The 23508-nt window shown below is 37.4% G+C and overlaps 1 protein-coding gene across 2 annotated transcripts in view; it reads right to left on the bottom strand.

Moving 5' to 3' along the window:
- The window catches only part of not (non-stop), a 31690-nt gene extending 16883 nt beyond the window's left edge, over positions 1–14807 (bottom strand). Inside the window, exons 1-6 of one of the 2 annotated variants that reach the window (XM_067091902.1) lie at positions 14551–14807; positions 12795–12924; positions 6305–6520; positions 5756–5928; positions 3307–3453; positions 2317–2420 (exon numbers count right to left, since the gene is read on the bottom strand). In XM_067091902.1, coding sequence (XP_066948003.1) covers positions 2317–2420; positions 3307–3453; positions 5756–5928; positions 6305–6520; positions 12795–12924; positions 14551–14670 — 890 coding nt within the window. In that variant the 5' untranslated portion in view covers positions 14671–14807. The other variant, XM_067091903.1, reaches the window with a different exon arrangement.
- Positions 14808–23508: the final 8701 nt, after the last annotated feature.

Here is a 23508-nt window from a genome sequence, read left to right as displayed (position 1 = left end):
TCGAAGTGACCAGTAAAACCAGCCTAATCTTGGCCAAATTCTGGAAGGAACATTTCCATATTTTGAGTTGTGTTAGGCTAATAAACAAAGCATGGGCTGATGCCTCTAAGAGGACTCTAAGAGCAGCTTAGAGAAACCTTTGGCCTGAAGCCGAGGCCTTTCTTCTCCCTGACCCAGATGTTGACGAAATTGATTCTGTGGCCAAGTCCATGGGCTGGAGGTCAGTGCTGATGACGTTGAGGAATTGGTTGAAGAACACAGCACTGAACTCACAACAGAGGAACTCCAAGAACTTCAAGAGCAGCAGCAGAAGATTTTGGCTGAGGAGATGTCTGAAGAGGAGGAAAGCAAGAGGGAGTGAACTTCTTCAGAAATCTTAGAAATGCTTCTTCACTGGGAGAAAGTCCAAGAGTATTTTGAAAAGAATCATCGTGATAAGGAACTGGTTAACAGTGTTACTGATATTGTTGATGGTAATTTAGTTAACCCATATAGAAAACAGTTGTTTTTATGGAAGGGGATTCCCCTTCCTAACAAAGACTCTCTCCATACATCCTCCCCACATCCATGTCCACAGGTCCAGATCGTCATCAATGTTAAAAACTTTTTAATATTTTGTTTCTTGTTTAAATTATGTTATTTAACTCTGAACTTATTTAACTGTAATTTTTGTGTAATGTTTTGTATAAATAGGCAAGGTTAGGGTAATAACCTGGCAATCCAGAACAGATTAATCCATTTTCAGCTATTTCTTATGGGAAAAATTTATTCGGATCTTGACTGCATCGCATCTTGACGCTTCTTCTAAACAGATTAGCGTCGAGGTCCTGAGTTCTGTTGTATTTCATAAAAATATCAGTTTTTACTAGAAACAATTTTTTAACATTTTTTATTCACATCAAATAGTACAGTACTGCCAAATATAGTACCAATAGCTCTTGAGGTTCTTAACCTGATAAATCAAGCATCAGTTATTAGTAAACCTCAAGAATTAGCTATCAGTTTGGTATATAAATCTAAAGGAGATTTGCAAAAGAACAAATTTCCCTATTCCAAACTTGAAGGGTGATTAATTACTACTATTCATTCTTACAATACTTGCAAGGCTGATAAGACTATTCCTTTCATTCTTATAAAACTGGCATGTACTTCACAAGAAACCTGTAATTTTGCTGTCTTCAGCAGACACAGAAATATTTGCCAGTTTGCTGCACTGATGAACAGTAAGTACTGATCCATAGGGATAGGAGGGTTGCAATTGCCAACATTAGGCCTGGTATGGTGTACTGAAATTACATTGCTTTTCATTTGTTTACTTCTTGTGTCCCGTTTCACGTTTTGCTACCAAGATATCCAACTTACACAATTGTTTGGACCAATTTTTACAGCACTTAAAAACAAATACATCATGCCAGCCTTTGAGTCAGATATACACCTCTGGTCTAGCAGAGCAGTATATGTTAAAAACAATATGGGCTTATTCACTATTTAGTTCTTGTGGCTGAGAGATACCAATATCCAGCAGGTGGACTTGTGGAGTTTCTTTCACAAGTACGCAATAATTCAGGTTGTGTTTGGATTTTATAGTACTGTATTGCAATTTAATTTCATCCTTCCCCAAAATTAACTCTTGCTTGGGCATTCATATTTTGTATCGACTTTAATCTCAAGGTTAATGGGATGCAGATGATTGGCATGAAGTAATCTGGTATACAGTATTACAGGACTACTGTAGCGTATATATCTGAATTTAGTGTACACATCTGAATTATATATCTAGCATCAAATGAACTTATTTGTGACTCTTTAGGTTTATTGTGTTTCATTTGGGGAAAGGTTCTCATGGTTATATAAGTTTTTTAGCAACTTCCAAAATCATAAGCAATGCTGGCGATGGTTTATTTTCTTACCCAGTAACTTTAAGCAATAGAGTGTAATTTGACTGTCATACTACTGCAGTTTTCATAATCAGCCATGCTTATGGCATCAGTCAGGTTGAGCCATTAAAAAAACCAAAACAATTACATCACCTATATGATCTAGTTTTATTCTTAACTCCACAGAACAAATATGGAGATATCACTGCAAGTGTGTCTCATGTGGAATAAAGTAAATGGTACCGAAGGTTAGCAGTCCCTTTGGCTTTTGCATACTTAATACACTATAAAAATGGCAAAGTCTGGTGTTATCCTACTCATTGCAATACTAAACTTTTGTCACAATCTTTGTCACAATCTCGTAATATGATGGCCTTTCTTAAAGTACCATCTTATCAAAGTACAAAAGATTTAGAGATCGAGCTAATTAAGTACTCACTTGCATGCTTGGCATACAACATCAGACTGCAATCCGCCAGTAAAAATTTGGTCTATAATACAGGAACATGTGTGTGTGGAATCTCCATTGGATGGAGGATTACCCTGAAAAAAAAAAAAAAAAGTGAGACCATCAGGCAAAAGTAATTTGCTTTGCAATAAATTTTCTCCTTGTCTTCTTTCCAGAGAAAAGATAAAAATAAATTTAAATTCTGTGAATAAGCAACAATCATACAAAGACAACATGATAACAACTTGTTAGAAAACACATTTATCAACAACAGTTTACCACAGAATTAAGAGTTAGCATGAATAATGTCTCGAGAGCAGTATGGTAGTAAGTAAAGTGTTGGATTGGTATCTAAATGAAAATGAATTTCAGTAAAAAAAAATAACTGTAATAAGTAAAGTGTTGGATTGGTAACTAAATGAAAATGAATTTCAGTAAAAAAAATAACTGTAATAAGTAAAGTGTTGGATTGGTCTCTAAACATAAATGAATATCAGTAAAAAAAAAAAAAATGGTAATAAGTAAAGTGTTGGATTGGTATCTAAATGAAAATGAATTTCAGTAAAAAAAAAAATAACTGTAATAACTAAAGTGTTGTATTGGTATCTAAATTTAAATGAATTTCAGTAAAAAAAAATGGTAATAAGTGAAGTGCTAGATTGGTATCTAAATGAAAATGAATTTCAGTAAAAAAAATATAATCATTTTTTTGTCAACTGTAGTGTAACGCATAATAAAATAAGGATTTAAATGACTGAAGCAATAGCAAGAAGACATGATAAAAGGCGAAACACTCATCCTCCAACTTAAAAAAATATGAAATAAAACTCGATGGTCTTATGCAACCAAGTCGAAATAATCATAACAATAACACATTCACTACAAAAAGTTATGAAACCTGAAATGATCTGCCATAATGCAGTATCCAATTCAAACAGATGACCACAACATTTGTGTTCACAAGAAAAATAAAAAGATTACCTGACAATGACGATGTAACACATCAAGGGCAGCAATAAAAAACTCGTGTGCATCCTGCTGCTCGTAACCTGCCAAGTGTCTTGCATGCGTCCAGATAAGGTGAAGTAGTTTATGGAGAATTAAAGGCGCTTTGTTACCACTGTAAAACTATGAAAAAAGAAATTATCATTAATTCTGGCAAATATTAGATTTCTCAAATGTTTAGTTTTCATTCAGTCATGTTGGCAGGTTATGTCAACCAATATCTGATAAACACTGTAAGAAAGTTCAACATAATTTGAGACATCTCACTGCAGAAAATTAGTACTGCTGTACATGAAAAAACTCATGATTACTCTCCTAACAGGTTTCTTCACGCAATCCAGATATGGAACAGAGGAAAACCCTACTAAGCAGACAGATTGGACATAACAGAATATGCATAACAAACACCCAATAGAAAAATGAAAACACATTAAATCATTACCTTAGTGAACTGATTTAACATTGTAATAATAATAATAATAATAATAATAATATAATATAATATAATAATAATAATAATAATAATAATAATAATAATAATAATAGAGAAGTCCCTCTTTAAGGACAATGTCAGTGAAAACAATTGGTTTCCACAGCATTCAGCTTACAAGGTCTTCTATACTATTCTAACTGTATTTTCCTCATCAGACATGAGAAAATATACTGCTGTCATTTCTGATTTATTAATGCTTGTATTTTGACGCACACACACAGGTGGTTATCTACAGAGAGAATGAATAGAATATAACAGAACAGCAGGTTTAAGGTTAGTAAAATTCCAGGCAGGTTGAATTGTCTTTGTTCAGTTGTGATGTTGGATATTTTTGCTGTAAGCCTCACATCCAAAGGCACTGAAGCCTTCTCAGTGGCTCGGTTGCACTGATTGGGAAGGGTGGGGGTTTCTGCTGTTGTTGCCCCACTGGTGTAATGGCTCACTCCAGTGTGGGCATGGTTATTTGCCCAATTTCACCCTCTCTTTTGTTGGTGAGTGGTGTCAACCAATTTTCCATGTTCCTTCTTGTCTCTTGTTATTATTGCAAATCTGGCTGGCTGTTCATACATTTTGTTTAAGAAGCCATTATTGATGAATATTTGGGTTGTCACCTCAATCTCTCTAGTACTGTCACTCCAAGTGTAGTGAGCAAGTGTGCAACAGACAGAGTATCCACCGAGCCAGATTTTTGTATGTGTGAGAACTTGCTTAATCCACTAAGGCAGGGGCTTTATGCACTGTTCCACTTGGAGGGACGGTACTAAGGAGATCAAGACATCAGCTCACACACTCAGTAATTACAGCTTCTTGAATAAAATAGTTAAACAGCAGAACAGCAAGCAGAATTACAGTAAATGGCATACCAGTGAAAACTAACAAAGGGCAAAAATGGTACAATCAAAACACCTGGAAGATGAAAAGGCCACGAAAAGAATCAAATTTCACTCTGGAACCAAAAGTTAAAAATCCAGCTGATCATCAACTATAAAAATATGAAAACCAGCCACATCATCATAAAAAACTTGGTGTAGAAACTTACAGTCATTATGAATTTACATGCCTGATGGATGGACACCACCACTTATACATTGGGATGACATCCACTAAGTTCCTACCAATGTCATCTAGTAAAAGATGCCAAATTCCATAACTTCAATTATGTGCACTGAAGACAACCAGAAAGAGATAGAGTTAAGGCCATGAAAATTATAAACATGGCACCAGACCATCGACACCTGCTTATTCTCGAAGCCTTGCATATCCTTGAAGAATTCTGCAACAAAATACCATTACTTGAACAGTGTGCCATTCCCATAGTAAAAATAAAATAATATAAGAAGGAACATAGAAGTGATGCCAAACACCAACTACAGACAGACAAGAAAGAAATGTTTGTAACAAACAGCACCAAATGCCCAACCAGAAAAATGGAGATATAAAACAAATAACCACCACAGTACACCAGAGAAGGACACACCAGCAGAAACCTGCCAACTTCCCTGATCAATATAACCAAGAGGGTCCCACTGCCTTGAGATATGAGCTATAAACTGAGAAAATATGGTACCACAACTGACAAATGACAATTTGACCTGCCCAGACTTCTGCTAACCTTAAAACCTCCTCACTGCTATGTATACCTGTACAACTTTGTATTCTATTCACTCCCTCTGTAGATGACTGCCTGTGTGTGCATTGTATGTAATAAGAGTTAATAAACAGCAGCACCAGTATATTTTACTATGTTCTTTAGTTATCATCTACCTGTTGAAGAGAGTAACACAACACAAAATTTAGAAAAATTTGTATCATCTCAATCCCATTGAAAGAGTAACTGTTTTCAATAATGATAATACTGATATACTACTAGACCACTGCTTAATGAAATAAAAACCAGGCAGCATCAAATATAAAAACTGGTTAAACACATACCTCTTGAAATAATCTGGAGATTTCGCAAACCAAGCAACGTGAAGCATCATTGTTGAACTGGCAAACATGCTTGTCCGAGAGAAAATAGTCTCTAAGTAAAGGGGTGTGCGTCAATGCCTGCACTATGCAGCTCATAAAGCAAGTATTTCCTAAATTGATTAAACCTCGAAGACCTGTAAAGAAGGAAGTTTGCCACTATTTGTGCCAAATGATAAAGGAAAAATTCAATATCTTATTGGTTACAATTAGTTCTTTCCAATGACCAGTATTTTCTATATAGTATTTCCCTTCAGTTTTGCAATGAAAAATAAAGCATCAACTTTTTAAAACTCACACTGTGTACAATTACTAAACAGTATATAAAAGACTGGTTCATAATACAAATAGAGAATTCAAGTTTATAAGAAAAATCTTGTAAAAGCAAAGAATGCAAGTCTTTCAATGCAAATGATGTAAAACTCCCTCTTATAAATTTAAATGTCATATGTAATCTAACATGCACATGTCATCTGAAAAAAACCAGTGTCCATACACTGTAAAAAATCATACCAATAGTTGAATTTGCAGTTGGTCTCCTCCTTTTCGGATGGGTCTGCAAGAGTGTCATTTCCATTTCATCTGGCTGCCATGACCTGTATTCAGTGTCAAGACCAAGCGATCGGCGGGATTTTTCACGGCAAGCCTTGGCAATCCTCCCAACCTCCGAGTCATAGACATAATCTCCACAAGCCATGCACAATATCTGGCCTTGTTCAACATCAGCAGCTGCAAAATCCATCTACATTAACATCAAAATTTGCAGTAACCTTACCATTCTGACATGGTATTTTAAAACAAATTCTACAACTGCACATCACTTAGGTTGTGGTAATCCCATTAACATAATAAAAAACTAATTGTACAACTGTACACCACTGTTTATAAAATACTTGATTTTAATCATTATAGTTTACATGAATATAAAATGATGCAATTGTGGAAAATATCAGGATACTTTCAAGTAAACTATTTTCTTGTCATCTCATGATTTTTAGTTTGTAGATCACAATTTATAGTATATGTATTGAAATTTATTTGTGTTGCTAATTAACATAAGTCTAAACAATGGTCTAACTTTGTCTGAGGACTGTCTCTTCTCATATTTTAAAATTACTGGCATGAAAGTGTGAAGAAATAAATGCTTTTCTTCATACTTTCCCATGACCCACAAGTAAGAATGACTACCTCTACCTAACTAGTAATGGGCAATGGAGGGGGGGCAGTGCTAACACAAACATCATCCCTTTTCATCATCAGTAATATTGTAAAGTATATCAGGCTTTTCTTTCAAACATATGCTAATGATCCAAAGAGGAATGTTTACTCCTTTTCTGCCTTAAACATAATCATTCTCTCTTACCCTATTTGCACACTTAGCTATGGCCTCTCTAGTCTAATTTAAGTGTTTTGAGATAGGAATCATTTAAGCTCAGACTGGACGCTGTTCCAACATTTCAGTTATGTTAGTAGGATTTACTGTAGTTATTCAGTTCAGTGTCACTTAAACTGAAACACTTAGGAGCCACAAAAAATAAAAGAAGTATGTCACAAGAATACCATCCATGTTAATAAATTAGAAAAAAAAACTATGGTCTAGCTGAAATAGAACCACCATTACTATCAATGATTTTTCAAAATGGATAAAAATTTCACTGAAACAAACCCATTAACCTGGCAGTTGTTATGCAAAATGTACCTGCATTTATGCAACATGCCATAACATGGAATGTACTGGCCTGTTTTATCATGCAACACTGAATGTGCAAACATTCATACATAACAGGCCAAAAGGTCCATTGACTACCCAAAAAAGCTGTCAAAGACTAGAATGACCATGAGGGAAAGAGGAGAAACTGCACAGAGACACTTACAGAAAAATGGTCATGATAATGACAGAAGTTATATCAACAAATTAACTTTAGAACACAGCAGCTGGAAAATCAGCCTCAGAAGGACACTAGGGTTCTTGAGTGGTTTCTACCTTTTACTTATAAATTATCCCCTTTGGTCTTTTCCTGCTAAGTTGTCTAATTCTTTAATGTTACCTCCCTTCAATTTTCACCTCTCATTTAATAACAAATGACAATTATTAAGGTATGCCATATATATGTGAGTTTGGAAATGTAACTTGGTGGTCTCATTATACTGTATTATTTCATGTTTGGTGGTTATCAGGATGTTGGAAAATCATACAAATTTCATGTAAAATAACATGACAGTTTAAGATCTGAGGGCCTCTTAAAAATGAGTCAACCTCAAAGCAATAAAAGAAAGTGGCAACTCTACAGAATGCAGATGCTGGTAAGAGTAGATGTTCCCTATCATAATGACTCTTATGGAAGGTGACAAAACATAATTTCAGGTTAAAGATGTTTAAATTAATTTTATAAACTACCTATTTGTGCAATTTGTTTCCTGGAATGTAAGATTCACTGATGCAGCTGTCAAACAATAAAAAAAAGTATTAATACCATTATTGCTGGATACAGCAAAAATGAAAGTATTGTCCAATATTAAAATCATGTACTGTAAATGCTAACCAAAGCAGATGACAGACTAATGCAGTCTCAGCCTAATGATACAACATACTGATTAGCTTCAGATCTCATGAAGGTCAGCAGCCACTTCATCTCCAATTTTGCTAGTCCAGAAGACAACAGAAGTCCCAGGTCAGTAACCTGTGGAACATCAGTCTAGCTAAAACCACCACTACCTGTACTTAGCCAACAATATCTACATCATGAAGTGTACTGTATGTAATGGTTAACCATTTGAGACAATACAATTGATCACAAAGCCTCACAACCATTTTCAAACTAGTTACACTCAGAAGGGCATAAACAAGTATCCATCAATAACAAATTGGGTACATTGCTACACTTAAGACTACCTCTTGAATCGGAGTATGGGCAAGTACAGACTTGTGTAAATTTTAGTTTACCAGTTACTTTGACTTGGTCAATCACAAACCTTTTATATGTACACTTTGTGCCTTAGGAGGTGCTTAATGCACATACATTTCCTCATTTCCAGTGTTTTCCCTTTTGGTGACTTGCAACATAATTATGCACCTTGAATTTTAAATACAGTATGTAAGGATCCAATTCATATAGCAGTCATGGGAAGTTTTCATAAACTATTGTTTCCAAATAAAAATTAGGAAAACATACAAAAGATGTAATGAACTGTAAAACTCTTAAACAGCTGGAAGTAGAAAAAAAAAATGACAATGAACCACTGCTGACAAATTTTAAGAATTACAACAAATTACTGTAATGTTTAACAGTAACATTAACAACCTATCAAATTTACTTGCGATAACAATGAAATGAACAATGTTCAATAGTTTAATTAGTTTTATAGTTAAAAAAAACTGCTACTAAGCACAGAGACATACAGGTACCTCAAGGGAATATGTCAGCAGCAAAATTCCTAGCTGAAATAGAGCTTCTGTAAGGCACCATCATGAACAAGTTTTTCTGACAGTCATCTGGAATGTATACAGAGGAATATTACCCATATCTAAGATATGTCCACTCTTAGTCAATCAGCAGACATCACCCTTCATGTTCCACATACCCTAACTAAATTACAGTCATAAACATTCTCTCTCTCTCCATGATTTCTTGGACTGCTGATTTGATATTCCCTGCTTTTTCTGACCAAATGTTCCTGATCCCTTCTTAACATGTCTAAACCAACTCATTCTTTGAGATCTGTCATTTTTTTTTGCCTCTTAATAACATCTCTCTCCACCAATTCTTTTCATAATGCAATTCCCCATTGTATTCAGGCCGTAAATTTTAACATTCTAGGGTCATACATTTTCAAAATGCATGAACTTAGAATGTTGAAATTCCCCCCCAATTCCTTCCCCGTGCGATTATAATTGTACTGCAAATAGCAGTATAAGCCTTTGCTCTCTACTAATGGAAAGCTTGCTTTTTCCAGCAATCTAGTTCTCCCTCCTTATTCCATCCATGCTGCAGCTATGCTCTTACTGTTTTCACATCCAGTGTCCCCCCAAGGTAACAGACTATCACAACAGTGTTCTGAACTCCCCTCTCTTCCCCTTATGCTTTTGTAATGCATTTTAACCATGAAAAATCTCTCTTACTCCAAGTATATTTTCTTACATTCTGTACAAAGTGAAGAATTTACCCTACAGAACCTTCCCACAACAATGACATGGTTACTTTGATGATTGTACATTTTCCTTTAACTCCTTTCCAGTCACCAAGCTTTGTTTTGTTTATGCTGATTTTCAGTTATATCTCCATTCCACTCTTCCACCTTTTAAACATTTCAACCTGTTTTTTTTTTCATGATCTGTTTGCAGTAGATCATTTGCACAAAGCAACTCCCAGAGAACTCTGTATCTCCATTCCATAGCAGCTTCTTCCATTACTATGATAAACAGCAAAAGGTTCAGAGCTGATCCTTGATTGACACTAACACTGATCTCATATTCTTCTGGTGCATATACCACTCTCATCACTAAATCTGGTGTTAAGGTAAAGTAACATCATTATAAAATGCCTCTCTTTTGGTACCAACTGCATTCCTAATGACCATTCAATTATCTGTCTAGGTACTCTGCCAAATGCCCTCTAAGATCAACAAATGTGCTACCTCTTCCTCTCCCGTGGTACTTTTCTTGTCTCTCTCATTAAAAAGACTGTTTCTGTTTTTGAAATCCCTGGCATGGTGCCAAACTCATGAAAATTTTTCACAGCATTTCCTCCAGCACATTTTCCAACCTTCTCAAAGCATGCTAAAGTAATCTTATTCTTCTATAATTTCAACATTGTAGTGTATCACTCTTTCCTTTGAATACAATTATTGCAGGGCTATTTTACATTCTTCTGGTCTCTCTCTCTGTATCCCTCCCTGGTATCACTATTTATTCTGCCTTTTGTAAGCCTTCTTGCAGTGGTTTTTGCTGTCGCTTGTTCTTAATTTTTTTTTTTTACTTCACTTTCATTCTCCTTGTTTTTGTATTCTCGACCGGCCCTTCTTCATCCTTGTGTTCCTCTGTTAAAAGTTTCTTGCAGAAACCTCAAGTATGTTGTGTTAGGCAAGGATCACCTCGTAAAAAAAAAAAAAGTGAAAACCTTTTCTTTCATGCCATCTGTACTTTTCATCATAATAATCAGTCCGTGTTTCACCTGGCCTCTTTGTTATTAATACCGTTACTCAATCATTCAGGCAAGACAGCCCTCTCAATGACTTGTATACTGTATTTTATGAAGGCTTGTTCTACACAAGCTGATGGCTTCAAAAAGTATTGCATAAAAAGACTGCTAGTCCACAATCTTGTACAATTCAGTATCACACAGTATTATGACACAAGCTTTGGGCTTTGGTGACATGCCTTCCTTGAGGTTAAGCCACAACAGGCCAGGCTAACATGGGTAAGAATTCAATTTGGGGGAAACAAGTTCAATAACTTTGTTGGTCAGACTCATATATAGAACAGAATCTGTTGAATTGTTCAATTCTCTTTTAGTTATAGATTTAGTCAGCCTTATGCTGCTACCATATTAAGAGCTCTAAGATCATTTAAAATGCAAAAGAATGTTTTGCATTTATCTGCATTCTTCACCATCAACTAAAGCTATTTAATAAATCATCTTATAGAGGATTAAACATGAAGAGAGTTTTCTCCAGTCTCTCATCTCGAAGGCCTTCATGTAAGCTGTTTCTCCGTAATTTTTCTGGGCCTTCCTAATCATCTTAGTCCAACCCCTGCCATGTTACATATACTGTACAGTACTGTATATAAATTTTCATTTTGCTTTCTACAAGATTTAGCTCATCAACCACTGGGGTGATTACCACCCACACAATCTTCACAAGTGGCCTCTCTCATGCATTCTCATCCCTGACACTAAATACAGTGTGTGGATCTACTGCTATCTGGGACATAAACTTACTAGGGGCTTGGCCTTCCCCACAAAACGACAGAAATCGAGTTTCATGTCCTCCATGGTAACCGTGGAAAACACACACACGTGGGTGCCACACTATGCACTAGGTCACACAAAGGAAGTTGACTGCATGACTCACAAAAGCACAAAGAAATAACAGAAATGCTTCCAACTGAAACAAAAACCTTGGTAAAACTTCGAGGAATAACACATTGGGCTACTGGAGTCACACAGGACACTAGGAGAGCAAAACCCTGCAGAGGAAAACACAAAAGGGCATGAACATGTGACACAGAGACAAATCTCAGCTACATAAACGGGAGATGAACACAGTGGCGAGTACATGCATAAAGAGCCGAGACAAAATGGAAGAATAGGCTGGCTCATGTGACAAGTGACTCATAGACCTACTCAATAGGTTATTGTTTTTCTAGTCAAATCACTAACAGCCGAAGCGCGCCTTGCAAGCGCAACTTCATTAAGAAAGCATATGTTCGTATTCCTGTGGGAACAAATTATTTTAAATACTAACTTCAATTAATAAACTTGGGAGCTATTACACTTGCAGTCACTGTTAAACTGAATGTAACAGGTAGTGAAAACTAGGGAGTCTGAAAACATTCAGGGACTTACCCATGCAAATTTAACTTTAACTGGATAATAAAAAGCGACAGACCTTTTAAGCATAACAGAATTACTATCTCCAGGGATAAAAACTGAAAAAACCATGCAACTCTGTTCAACTCTCAAGTAGTAGTAGAGGGTCAGTAAGAATGCATACACATTAAATTAGGGATTAGCAAAAGTCCAACCTTGCTGCAATAATCAATAAACATAGTACTCATTAATTACATGACCCTCATGTTCCATAAAGAAAAATATCCAAAATGATCATCAGCAGTGTTAAATTCAGTGCTAGCAAGAAATTAATACAGAACACTGTACACAATTCTCAACATTACATACTAATAAAGTAAAGTAGGCTATGCCGGCAGACAAATATAGCCTTGGCTGTACGATACACAATAACTCAAGTTACTATGCAATGTAACCAGCAATGACCATCTCACCCAAATTATGTTGCATCGAAGAGGAATGATCATGAACGTGATCCTGGTAACATGCAAAATGGATGCAGTGCAAACAGGCGTGAACGCGGGGGCCAGGGGATCCACATATTGAACACACACACCATTTTGCCTGGAAAAAAAGGAAAAGATTAATTTCAAGTTCATTCACTTCCCTGCACTCTTGAAATTATGTATATGCAAACAAGCTATAGTAAGACAAAGGAAATGGTCTAAGTCTGTACAAACTTGTGATAAAAATGGGCACATCCTGTCTTCATAATATACCATACATAACATGAGCCTTTTTCAGTCTTTCAGTGCTCGGCACAAACGCGGGCCTCAGTTACTCATAAGCCTCTCGTAGAAAATGTATGTGGTAATTAGACTGCCTTAAAGTCTTTGTCTGCACTTTTCTAATCCTGTAATTTTTTTGCAAAAAAAAACACATTTCCTGATAAACATTTTGCAAACAAATTTACAATCCAGTATAAAACTACCTACATTCTAGGCTCTTGTTAAATCTGCAAATAGCTTAGTTTATAAATTCACCTAAATATTTTGCTGCATACAATATAATAAACACAGGGGAACAAAGGACTTACTGCAGTCAGAGTAGGCTTTATCTACTAGTTTAAGAGCAGCAAAGCCAAAATTAATTTACTGTGAAAAACGGGAGAGAACTAACATTTCGCTCACAGTGTGGAGTATACACTGTATGCAATATTGGATTATTCCAGTACTCCATGTTGATATTAGCATCCCCATAAAATATACTATTCCACGGTAACACAAACACAGATCCTACTGTGTTAACCAATAGCCTCAGTTGTCTACCTTTCATAGGTTAAGGTAGATTCCCGGCAGTCTAGTTAGGCTGCACCTAAGACCCGGGACCAAATACCACAAATAACCTGGCCTAGTGAACAGCAGACAAAGACAATGACGGCCATTTCACCAAGTACCATTCAAGTGAATTTCGATGTCGATAAATTACACTAGTTTGATAAGGTATGCGTGAACAAAAAACTAAACACGCCGTTTTACTTCCATAATAAGACTGTCTATGTCCTAACATACACTTTCAAACTTCCGCCAAATTCCTGACAGAGGGCGTGAGAGTACACTTTTCATTTATGTCACTCGAAAGAATTTCCTAAGAGAATAAAACACGAATGAATGGCCATAAAGTAGCCTCAGTACAAAACATTAAATTTCTTTAAAAAAAACCGTGGCCTTTTCGCAAAACACATGGACGACGAGTGACATCGGCCGTCATAATTACGCCTTCAGGCTAGTTGTCACAGCAAGCTGGTCATTACATAACCTAGCAACAATTGAGATGGGTCAAAATGAAAAAGGGTAGTCCTAATTTAAAAGACAAACACGGGACAGAAGGGAAATTCGGTACATGGCAACATTTCCTCGCTCTCCTCCTCCTCCTCCCCCTCGCATACACACACACACACACTCAGCTGATCGGGTCAAACCAACACCCCAAAACAAAGCATCTTGTCAAACGCCAATTCCACTCTCTCACACACAAACGATTTGTTTGACAAACATCAAACCACCGCCTCCGCCTTCTCACACACCCCCGCGAAGGGCGGAAAGGCAGGGAGCGAGGCCACAGGGCATACTTGTTTCACAATTCGCATGAAAATAGGGGAAGGCGGCGTCTCAGGACAGGCCCCGCTAGCGGGGGTGCCGCCGATCAGCTGACGGAGTGAGAGAGAGATCTCTCTCTCTCTTTCCTCACCTTCTGCCGCCTCGCCGCTTTACTCGTGCAAAAGACAAAGAAACTGTAAATCACACGAAATGGCTGCGTCCCTCTCGACGACTTGAACTCGGAAAGATGAACGCATCCTTCCAGACTCATATTTCAATGGAGTTGTCCCATTGGAAGTGGCGTTTCAACCGGAGGGACGAGATTTGCTCATTGAAACAGAGTGTACGTCGCTGTGGCCCACGCTGTATGCCTACTACAGCCACAGCTGCTGCCATCTGGGGGCAGCGGCATCCAACCACCTACAACCACCCGCTCAGTTCAAACCACTCGGATCATTCCTTATCTTTAGGCGATTTTTATTAATCGCACAAAGGAAATACGTTCTTGTGATGAAGCATAAAGAGATACGGAAATAATTCAGCAGGATTCCACGTCTCTCACATGACCGAACGGCATTTGATCTTAGTTATGCAAAATGCGTAAACGTCAGCCTCTTCTTCAAGGGCACTTCGATAGCGTTGCCAGCCCATGATCATAAAAATCCTTTATGTTGTCTGCGTTAAACCGCTCTCGCCCAAGAAAATGGCTAGAGAAATTACACTTATATTAAACTAATCCTTGCTTAGATATTGTTGGTATGCTTGGGTAGTAGGCGTTGTTATCTGAAATCAGTTTTTGAACAAGTTGGCAATGACTCACATCTTATATGAAATTGATTCTGCCGGTAATGATTGATTTCCTTTGTTTCCGTCTTGAGTCAGCCAGGAATGAATTTTGTAAAATTAGTTCGATAATCACGCCTCCCGTAAATGTCAAGTCCCAACGCATAGCTACCACTTTTTAAGGAAAAGCTGATCACTTCTGTGATCGAAGAACTGCGAAAACATAACAGAAATGTGCGAGTCTCAACGAAAACGATCACAAGACATTGTTAAGATTTACCAACACGTGTGCAGGGTCGAATCTGCCTTTCACACCACGAGAAATATGTGAGGCATTTTAAAGAGAGAAAATCCAATAAAAAGTGGGGATTTATTTTTGTCCGGACACAAAGAGCAAAATGCAAAGAGGAAATAGCTGTCAAGGTCAGAATTTCCTTCGTACCCAAAATCGACTCGGCCATAACGGATCATAGGATGTACCACACAATGGAAACCGGATTGGAGGGTTCTTTTTCCTCTGTTCGGAATTACCAGAGATTAGAAGTGATTTCGACAACGCACAGACGTCATAAAAATAACATTGGCGCGCGCGCGCATACACATACACACACACATATATATATAATTATATATATACATATATATTATATGTGTGTGTGTAATGCTAATCCTTTACCTTGCAGGCATTGCCTTTATATATATATATATATATATATATATATATATATATATATATATATATATGTGTGTGTGTGTGTGTGTGTGTGTGTGTGTATATATATATATGAGGGAAAATATATATATATATATATATATATATATATATATATATATATATATATGTGTGTGTGTGTGTGTGTGTGTGTGTGGTGTGTAAAGAAAAAGACATATATATATATATATATATATATATATATATATATATATATATATATATATATATATATATATATATATATATATATATGTATGTGTGTGTGTGTGTGTGTGTGTGTGTGTGTGTGTTTTCCATTACACAAAAGACACAATATATATATATATATATATATACATATATATATATATATATATATATATATATATATATATATATATAAAGGCAATGCCTGCTAAGTAAAGGACAGCAAGTCGAAAGGCCTAGTACTACTCTGTCGTTTCACTTTCCTTAATGGCATTGCTTTTATTTATATATTCATCACGTTCCATATCTTCGTGATTCAGTTATACACACACACACACACACACACACATATATATATATATATATATATATATATATATATATATATATATATATATATGTGTGTGTGTGTGTGTGTGTGTGTGTAATGCCTCATGTCCTTACAGGTGGATGGGGTGGTGCTGGGAAAATACAACCCACAGGTTTCTCAACGAATCTACAGATGTAAGGTGGGGTTGCTAGCCCCATGCAATTTTTGCTTAACTCACAGTAGTAGTTGATAACCATTGGACTGGTGGGCGGGTGGCAGACCAGTATATATATATATATATATATATATATATATATATATATATATATATTTTTTTTTTTTTTTTTATTGAAATATCTACTTTCATATACTTTTTTGTTTATTTTCAGACGAATTCCTCAGCTTCGCAAATAAACCAGATCGTATCTTAGGAAATAAGAAAAGATAAAATTCTTACTAATCTGAAATTAAGTTTTTCATCCCCTAAATAATTCGAAAGTCGTCATTCTTGTCTCTTGACAGTCAGGAATACTTGGGGGGAACAGTGTTGCCGTACGCATTTCATGGCTCCCAATTCTTGTATTCAAGGTTACTTGCAGTCTCTCTCTCTCTCTCTCTCTCTCTCTCTCTCTCTCTCTCTCTCTCTCTCTCTCTCTTCCCGTATATATTCCAGCAGACCAACTCGGCTTCGACTAAAATATATTTCCACATTAAGTCAAATTTTATATTTTGTCGGTTCATTTCTCTTTCGACCAAAAGAGACAATCGTAGATAATGTTTAAAATAACTATTTAAACGCCAGAGAATAATGGGCTAGTCAGTCAGCCTTGCTAGTTAATCGACATTTCCATACTGCATATGAATAGTCTCCTTTAGTGAAGGGTTCTCGTTGTTTTCTTCATTTTACTCTTAAAGCTACAGGATCTTTGACTCGCTTCTTCTTCTTCTTCTCTTTGACTGTCAAAAAATATTTGGAATCATTGCGATTATCCATTCATTTTATTTCTGTTTTCAATTTTCTGTTTACATCCTTTTCACCCGTGTCTTATTTAATTCTTTTTAGACGGATTACAGCCATTCATTAAAAACAAAATGTTGGTTAAAGCTATTTTTGGTTACCATGTAGTTTTGCAATTTGGATACAGGATCCATGGTTGTAAACCCGATGTTCCTGCCAACCTAATGGCTTTCACACTTTCCAAAGTAGCAAGACGTGAATTATTTTCTTTTTCAGGTATCCCACAGGCGTGGAAAAAGTTACTGCCGTTGGCCTTAGGACAAAAGGCTCGTATGTAAAATAGGGGGGAGTTTTCTTGCGCCATTGGGTCCACAGTCTGTTTCTAGTCGCTCCTCTTACTTGAGATGCATTATATCTGTACGTGAGACTACTGGTACTTCTTACCATGTGTGGTTGGTATTTGTCTTAAGATAGGGAGCCCTATGCACTAGGGACCCCTCTGTTGCTTCTCTCTTCATTACCAGAACAGTTGCACTCAGTTTTAATTCACTGACTTGGCAGTTCAGCAGCTAAAGTATGAATGTGGCAGTGACCATTATGTTGTTTTTTCTCTGGAACCAACATCTTGTGTGGGATGCAGTTTAATCCTGGAGAACACACACACACTTATACTTAGTGTGTGTATGTATGTTTGTGTTTGTGTGTCTGTCATGAAGGGAATGAGGAATGATTGATGTTTTCAGATGCTACAGTATTGTTAGGAATGTAGCAGGGTGTATAAAAATGATTGGGAAGAGATTTGAATGAGACTGTAAGAAGAGTTTGCTGGTTAATCCAGCTCTCCTTTATGGAAGTGAAATCGTTAAAGGATGACTAATAAAAAAAAAGTGCACCCGTTTTCAACGTTGTTCTTGAGCCGCAGAGAAATGAGACAGGATGTTGCACTGGCAAACTGTACTAGAAACCGAACTCATGCAAAAAAGATCAGCACCTAAGCCCTTCCCTATCTGACAGATAAGATCAGCGCCCAAGTTCCTTTCACCTCTCTGCCATACACATACACTGAGTTCCCAAGCCTCCTCTCTACCATACACATGTGATACTAAGTTAGGTCGGGGAAAACCAAGCATAGCTGCTGACGACTCAGCAGGTAGACCTTTTGGTGTCCCAAAAACCCTCATCCCTAGCTCACAAGGACTTAGGGTCGTAGTTTGTAGTTTTTTGTTGTTCCCCTGGTGGGCCTACCCAGATATCAAACTACCAGAATGGCCAGACAGTAATTGCACAACATGAGAAGTAACACTTACAAATGGTTGACTGGTGCGGAACAGACATCCGGGCCTTGCTTGCCACCTGACCTGTAACCTTTATTCATTATACTCATATTAGGTCATAGCATATTCATTTTATTTTTATGCCATACCAACAGAAATCTGATGATGTTTATATATAGCCTTTTAGGAAGTGGTGGAGTCTTCGAATATCTATAGGACTTCTGGATAATCTCAGACACCAGCAAATGGCATCAGTCATTCCTTGGTACACTCATTAACAGTCTGCCTTCTGCTTTTACACAGAGGCAAAAAATATTTTCGGATTTTTAGAGCTACGAGAGAGAGGGAAAGAGAAAAAACGTGACGTCTTTCCTTGGTAGGCCTTACCGCAACCGGCTACCTCTAGCTATGAGGTAGCCTTGGTAGGTAACCAATATAAAGGTCTGCCAGCTACACTTTCCCCATTTACATGATTTCTTTCAAGTGGTCTACCAAATTTTCCAGAGAATGTAACCGTAGGCTCTTTTAAGGCCCTGTTTGATGCTACTTCAGCCTATTTATCAGTTAATATCAACTGATTCTTTCGAAATTTGACGAAGCCTTTATAGTTTGTTACTGACAGAAATCCCTCTGGCGTTAATTGTATTTAATTTTCTTTGAATTTGGTTATTTTGTTTATTTTGTCTGATTGGCTATATATGCTTCTATCCACGACTTACTTTATCACACCATTAACTCATTCAATTATTAAAAATGTTCCTTTTTCTAATTTTTCTAATTATCCCTCTGAATAAGAAAGAATATATCTATACACACACATATATATACATATATATATATATATATATATATATATATATATATATATATATATATATATATATATAGAGAGAGAGAGAGAGAGAGAGAGAGAGAGAGAGAGAGAGAGAGAGAGAGAGAGAGAGAGAGAGAGAGAACACATATATAGGCCTGTAAAATGTCACTTCATTCATAAATAATGAATAGCAGAAAAGGTTAAAGTTGCCAGGAGATTCAGGGAGTAGTACAAACCAAATCTCTCTCTCTCTCTCTCTCTCTCTCTCTCTCTCTCTCTCTCTCTCTCTCTCTCTCTCTCTCTCTCTCTGATGTTGATCATATGGACATAATTTTATGCTTCTTTCATAGCCTTACAAGCATCAGTGTTGATGAAACTGCCAGACGAGTAGCACGCACTAACTCAAGGACTGATAACCAGGCCATTAGCAATAGAAGTACCCTCTCCAAATAAAGCCTATACGTACGATAGCCAAGCAGGAAATCTTCAGATGACAATCACTATGGGGAAAAGGAAGCCACCACTTTGAGCCATTCCGTCTAAAAGGTGAAGGTCATGGGGTGTTCCTGACGTCAAGACAGAAGAGTGATGTGAGATTCTTTCGTTTTGGAATACAAGATCTGAAGCAGTTGGCAGCCGTGTTATCATCTTTTCATAAATATATAAAACGTTACAGTATATCAGTGGTTCAGAGGCAGTGTTTGTTTGTATATAAATACATACATATATACATATATATATATATATATATATATATATATATATATATATATATACACACACACATATATATACAGTATATATATATGTATGTATGTATAACTGACTCACGAAAGTATGGACTGTGATGAATATATAAATAAAGGCAACGCCACGAAGGAAAGAGAAACGACGGAGTGGTGCTAGGCCTTTCGACTTATCATCCTTTATTGAGCAGACTGATAGAAATATAACAATAAGTTTACAAAGAAAGCTGGTATAAATTATTATATATAAATTATATATATATATATATAAATTATATATATATGTGTATATAATCAAAATAGAAGGCTTACGGTCGAAAATATCAAGTATCGTCTGCTGTCATTTACAGTATTGCATGTGCACATTGAGTACTATGGGATAGGAGCATGGTGTGAGATCGGCTACTTACCCGAGTCTTTATTTGGCCACTCTTTGGCCTCGTTCCCCACGCTGATGAGTCTAGAGTCCTGACCTTTGTGAAGACTGAAAGCTGCTTATTTTGCTCCAGGGAAGACATCTAGGCTAATTAAAAAAACAAGTTTTCTGTACAGCGTGTAATCAAGGCCACCGAATATAGATCTATCTTTTGTTGGTCTCGGTATAATGCTGTATGAGCCGCGGTTCATGAAACTTTAATCACGGCCCAGTGGTGGCCTGTCTTATAGCGTTACCAGACGCACGATTATGGCTAACTTTAACCTTAAATAAAATAAAAACTACTCAGGTTAGAGGGCTGCAATTTGACATGTCTGACGATTGGAGACTGGATGATCAACGCACCAATTTACAGCCCTCTAGCCTCAGTAGTTTTTAAGATCTCAGGGCGGACAGGAAAAGTGCTGACGGACGAACAAAACGGGCACAATAATTTTCTTTTACAGAAAACTAAAATTCTACAAAAGTTCGCCGATGAATGTCACTTGAAGATGGTGGAACTGAAGTGCATATCCTCAAATACCGAGGTAATGAAGTTCATAAATAAGTGCCAAATGGCTAACGAGTCTTAAGAAACGCTTGAATCAATTCCCAAAACTTGCTGGCTGGAACAAATTAACCGCAAGTCGAATTTTGGAGGCTGAAATCATGATGAAAATTAGTCACTAAACTTTACTGTGATTCGTAAGATTGGTATTATTTTAGTGTTGGGATAATCAAATTTAAAAAAAAGTCCAGTGTTCGCAATTGGACCTGGATTCATGTACGCGACTAATTAAATTTCCTTGACCCATATCCCACGAAAAAAAAATTGTCAATAGATACCAATTAGTCTTAGTCTTAAGGGATCAATGCACTTTTGTTTTGCATTTAGCCCGCCTCAGTTCTCGTTGTTTGGAAAACAATAATTAGCGCGTTATGGATGACATTTGTTTGGTGTGTTGATTGACTGTTTCTATAAAATTAGTTTTAGAAACATAACACTGGGACCATTCAGTTATTGAGAGCCTTGAGCGTTCGGCGCAAACAAAATGACCGGTGACTTGAGAATGAATTTATAAAATATAATCTGGAATGTAATATAATTCCGGATGTAACGGTAATATCATTTAAACCGTGATATGAGGTGCAAATGAGGATATAAATTTTGATGTAATATGTTTTGGCATACTGTAATGTGTACCTTTACTTATAATTTGCCAAATATCTATACTTAAGAAGTCACAAAGAGTAAAACTTGACACATTCATGAAAAGATAAAGAGTATATAATCTCATTTCGAAAATTATCACATAAGCTCCGATAGTACAGTTCCTCCTGTGTAATCCCTACGTTATCACTGGTATTCGGGCATAATTCGTTGTAATCTTGCAGGTGGCGAAGCGAAAATAGTATGTAATTAATTAGAGACGGTTTATTCGGACCGACAGTCTTGTGAAACAGAAAATGTCCTAGTTGTTTTTGCCAGTTTTGCTTAAAAGAAGTAACGCCAAACATTCGCCATTCGTGAGAGACAAGATACATAATTACCTACCATTTTTCCGATGGTGACTGATGACGTCGTGGATCTTCCGAAAATCGGATCATGTCAAGATTAGCGAACCCAACATCTCCATGTCAAGAACAGCCAACCCAATGATGGCTATGTAAAGAATGGCCAACCCTTTCCGGTCCGAACTCCAATTCCACATAAGGGCTAGTACTAAACACGGCGAAACAGTGATTCATCTACACTGTTTCGCCGTGTTTTAGTACCAGCCACTGGGGCGGTCAAATGTATTTCGCCTTCTTTAGTACTATCCCCTGGGGATCAAGTGTCTGGTACTGAAGTGCTCATGTCTAGAACAGCGAACCCGATTATTCCCATTGTGAGGTTCAAGAGAGACTGATTCACTATTATTTTCGACAGGTGTTTCTAAAACAAAAAGCAGACGGAAAGGTAATGGGTGACCCGAGGGCCCCCGCTGCATCCATACAGAATTTGTGTTTTCTGACAAGCATAAAAATACGTACAATATTCGTTACGTGGCATGTAAAAGGTAGATATACATATCAGCAGAAAGGCCATACAATGATGCATAAGGTGAGGTACATAAAGAATCTGAAATAAAGACAGGTAATATACATGACTTGATTAATATACATCTGAAGAGAGAAACACAAGAAAGGAGAGGCGCGATTTGTCGCCCTTACAAATACTCCACCCCCAAGACAGTAATTAGAGGAGTAATTATTGAATGAAATAACATTAATCACGGAGGTGCTGGGGCAGTCGGAGTGGGCCCCTGCTTCTGGAGAACTGTGGGTGCGGGGTGGAGCTGACACCTGGGGCTGGCTGGATGAGTTTTCTGGACCGCCCCAGGCCCTGCCTTGGTAGGGAAGCGGGTGCATCTGGAGCCAGGTATTGAGGGGGGACTCTGGGGTGCCTGCCTTCTTCTTCGCATACTTCGCTGTCCAACAGGAATGCGAGTTTCAGCCTGTCGATGGTGATCCAGTCCTCCCGCCCGTGGATGTCGAGGAGGAATGCTTTCCTGGCTCGCCTGATGACTCGGTGGGGCCCCCTGTAGGGCCTGGTTAAGGGCAGCCGGCAGGCATCCCTCTGACGAAGACGTAGGTGCAGGAGTCTAAGGCGGGTGGGCTGTAGGTGATGGTTCTGTCGGTAAAAGTCTTGTGGCAGGGCGTGAACTTTTGTGTGAGTTCCCTCAACCTTGGGAGCGGGGTGTCAGCACTGTCAGCCGATGGCGGGAAGAATTCTCTGAGGACGGCCAGTGTTTCCCCGTAGACTTTCTCAGCAGGGGAGGCGTCGCCATTTGCTTTCAGTGCAATGCAGAGACCCAGCAGGACACAGGGCAGCTGTTCCTTCCACCTCTTGTCGGTACAGCATGCC

Source organism: Macrobrachium rosenbergii, chromosome 48, assembly GCF_040412425.1.
Source record: "Macrobrachium rosenbergii isolate ZJJX-2024 chromosome 48, ASM4041242v1, whole genome shotgun sequence".
Lineage (NCBI taxonomy): Eukaryota > Metazoa > Arthropoda > Malacostraca > Decapoda > Palaemonidae > Macrobrachium > Macrobrachium rosenbergii.
This window is presented reverse-complemented; position numbering and strand designations above follow the sequence as displayed.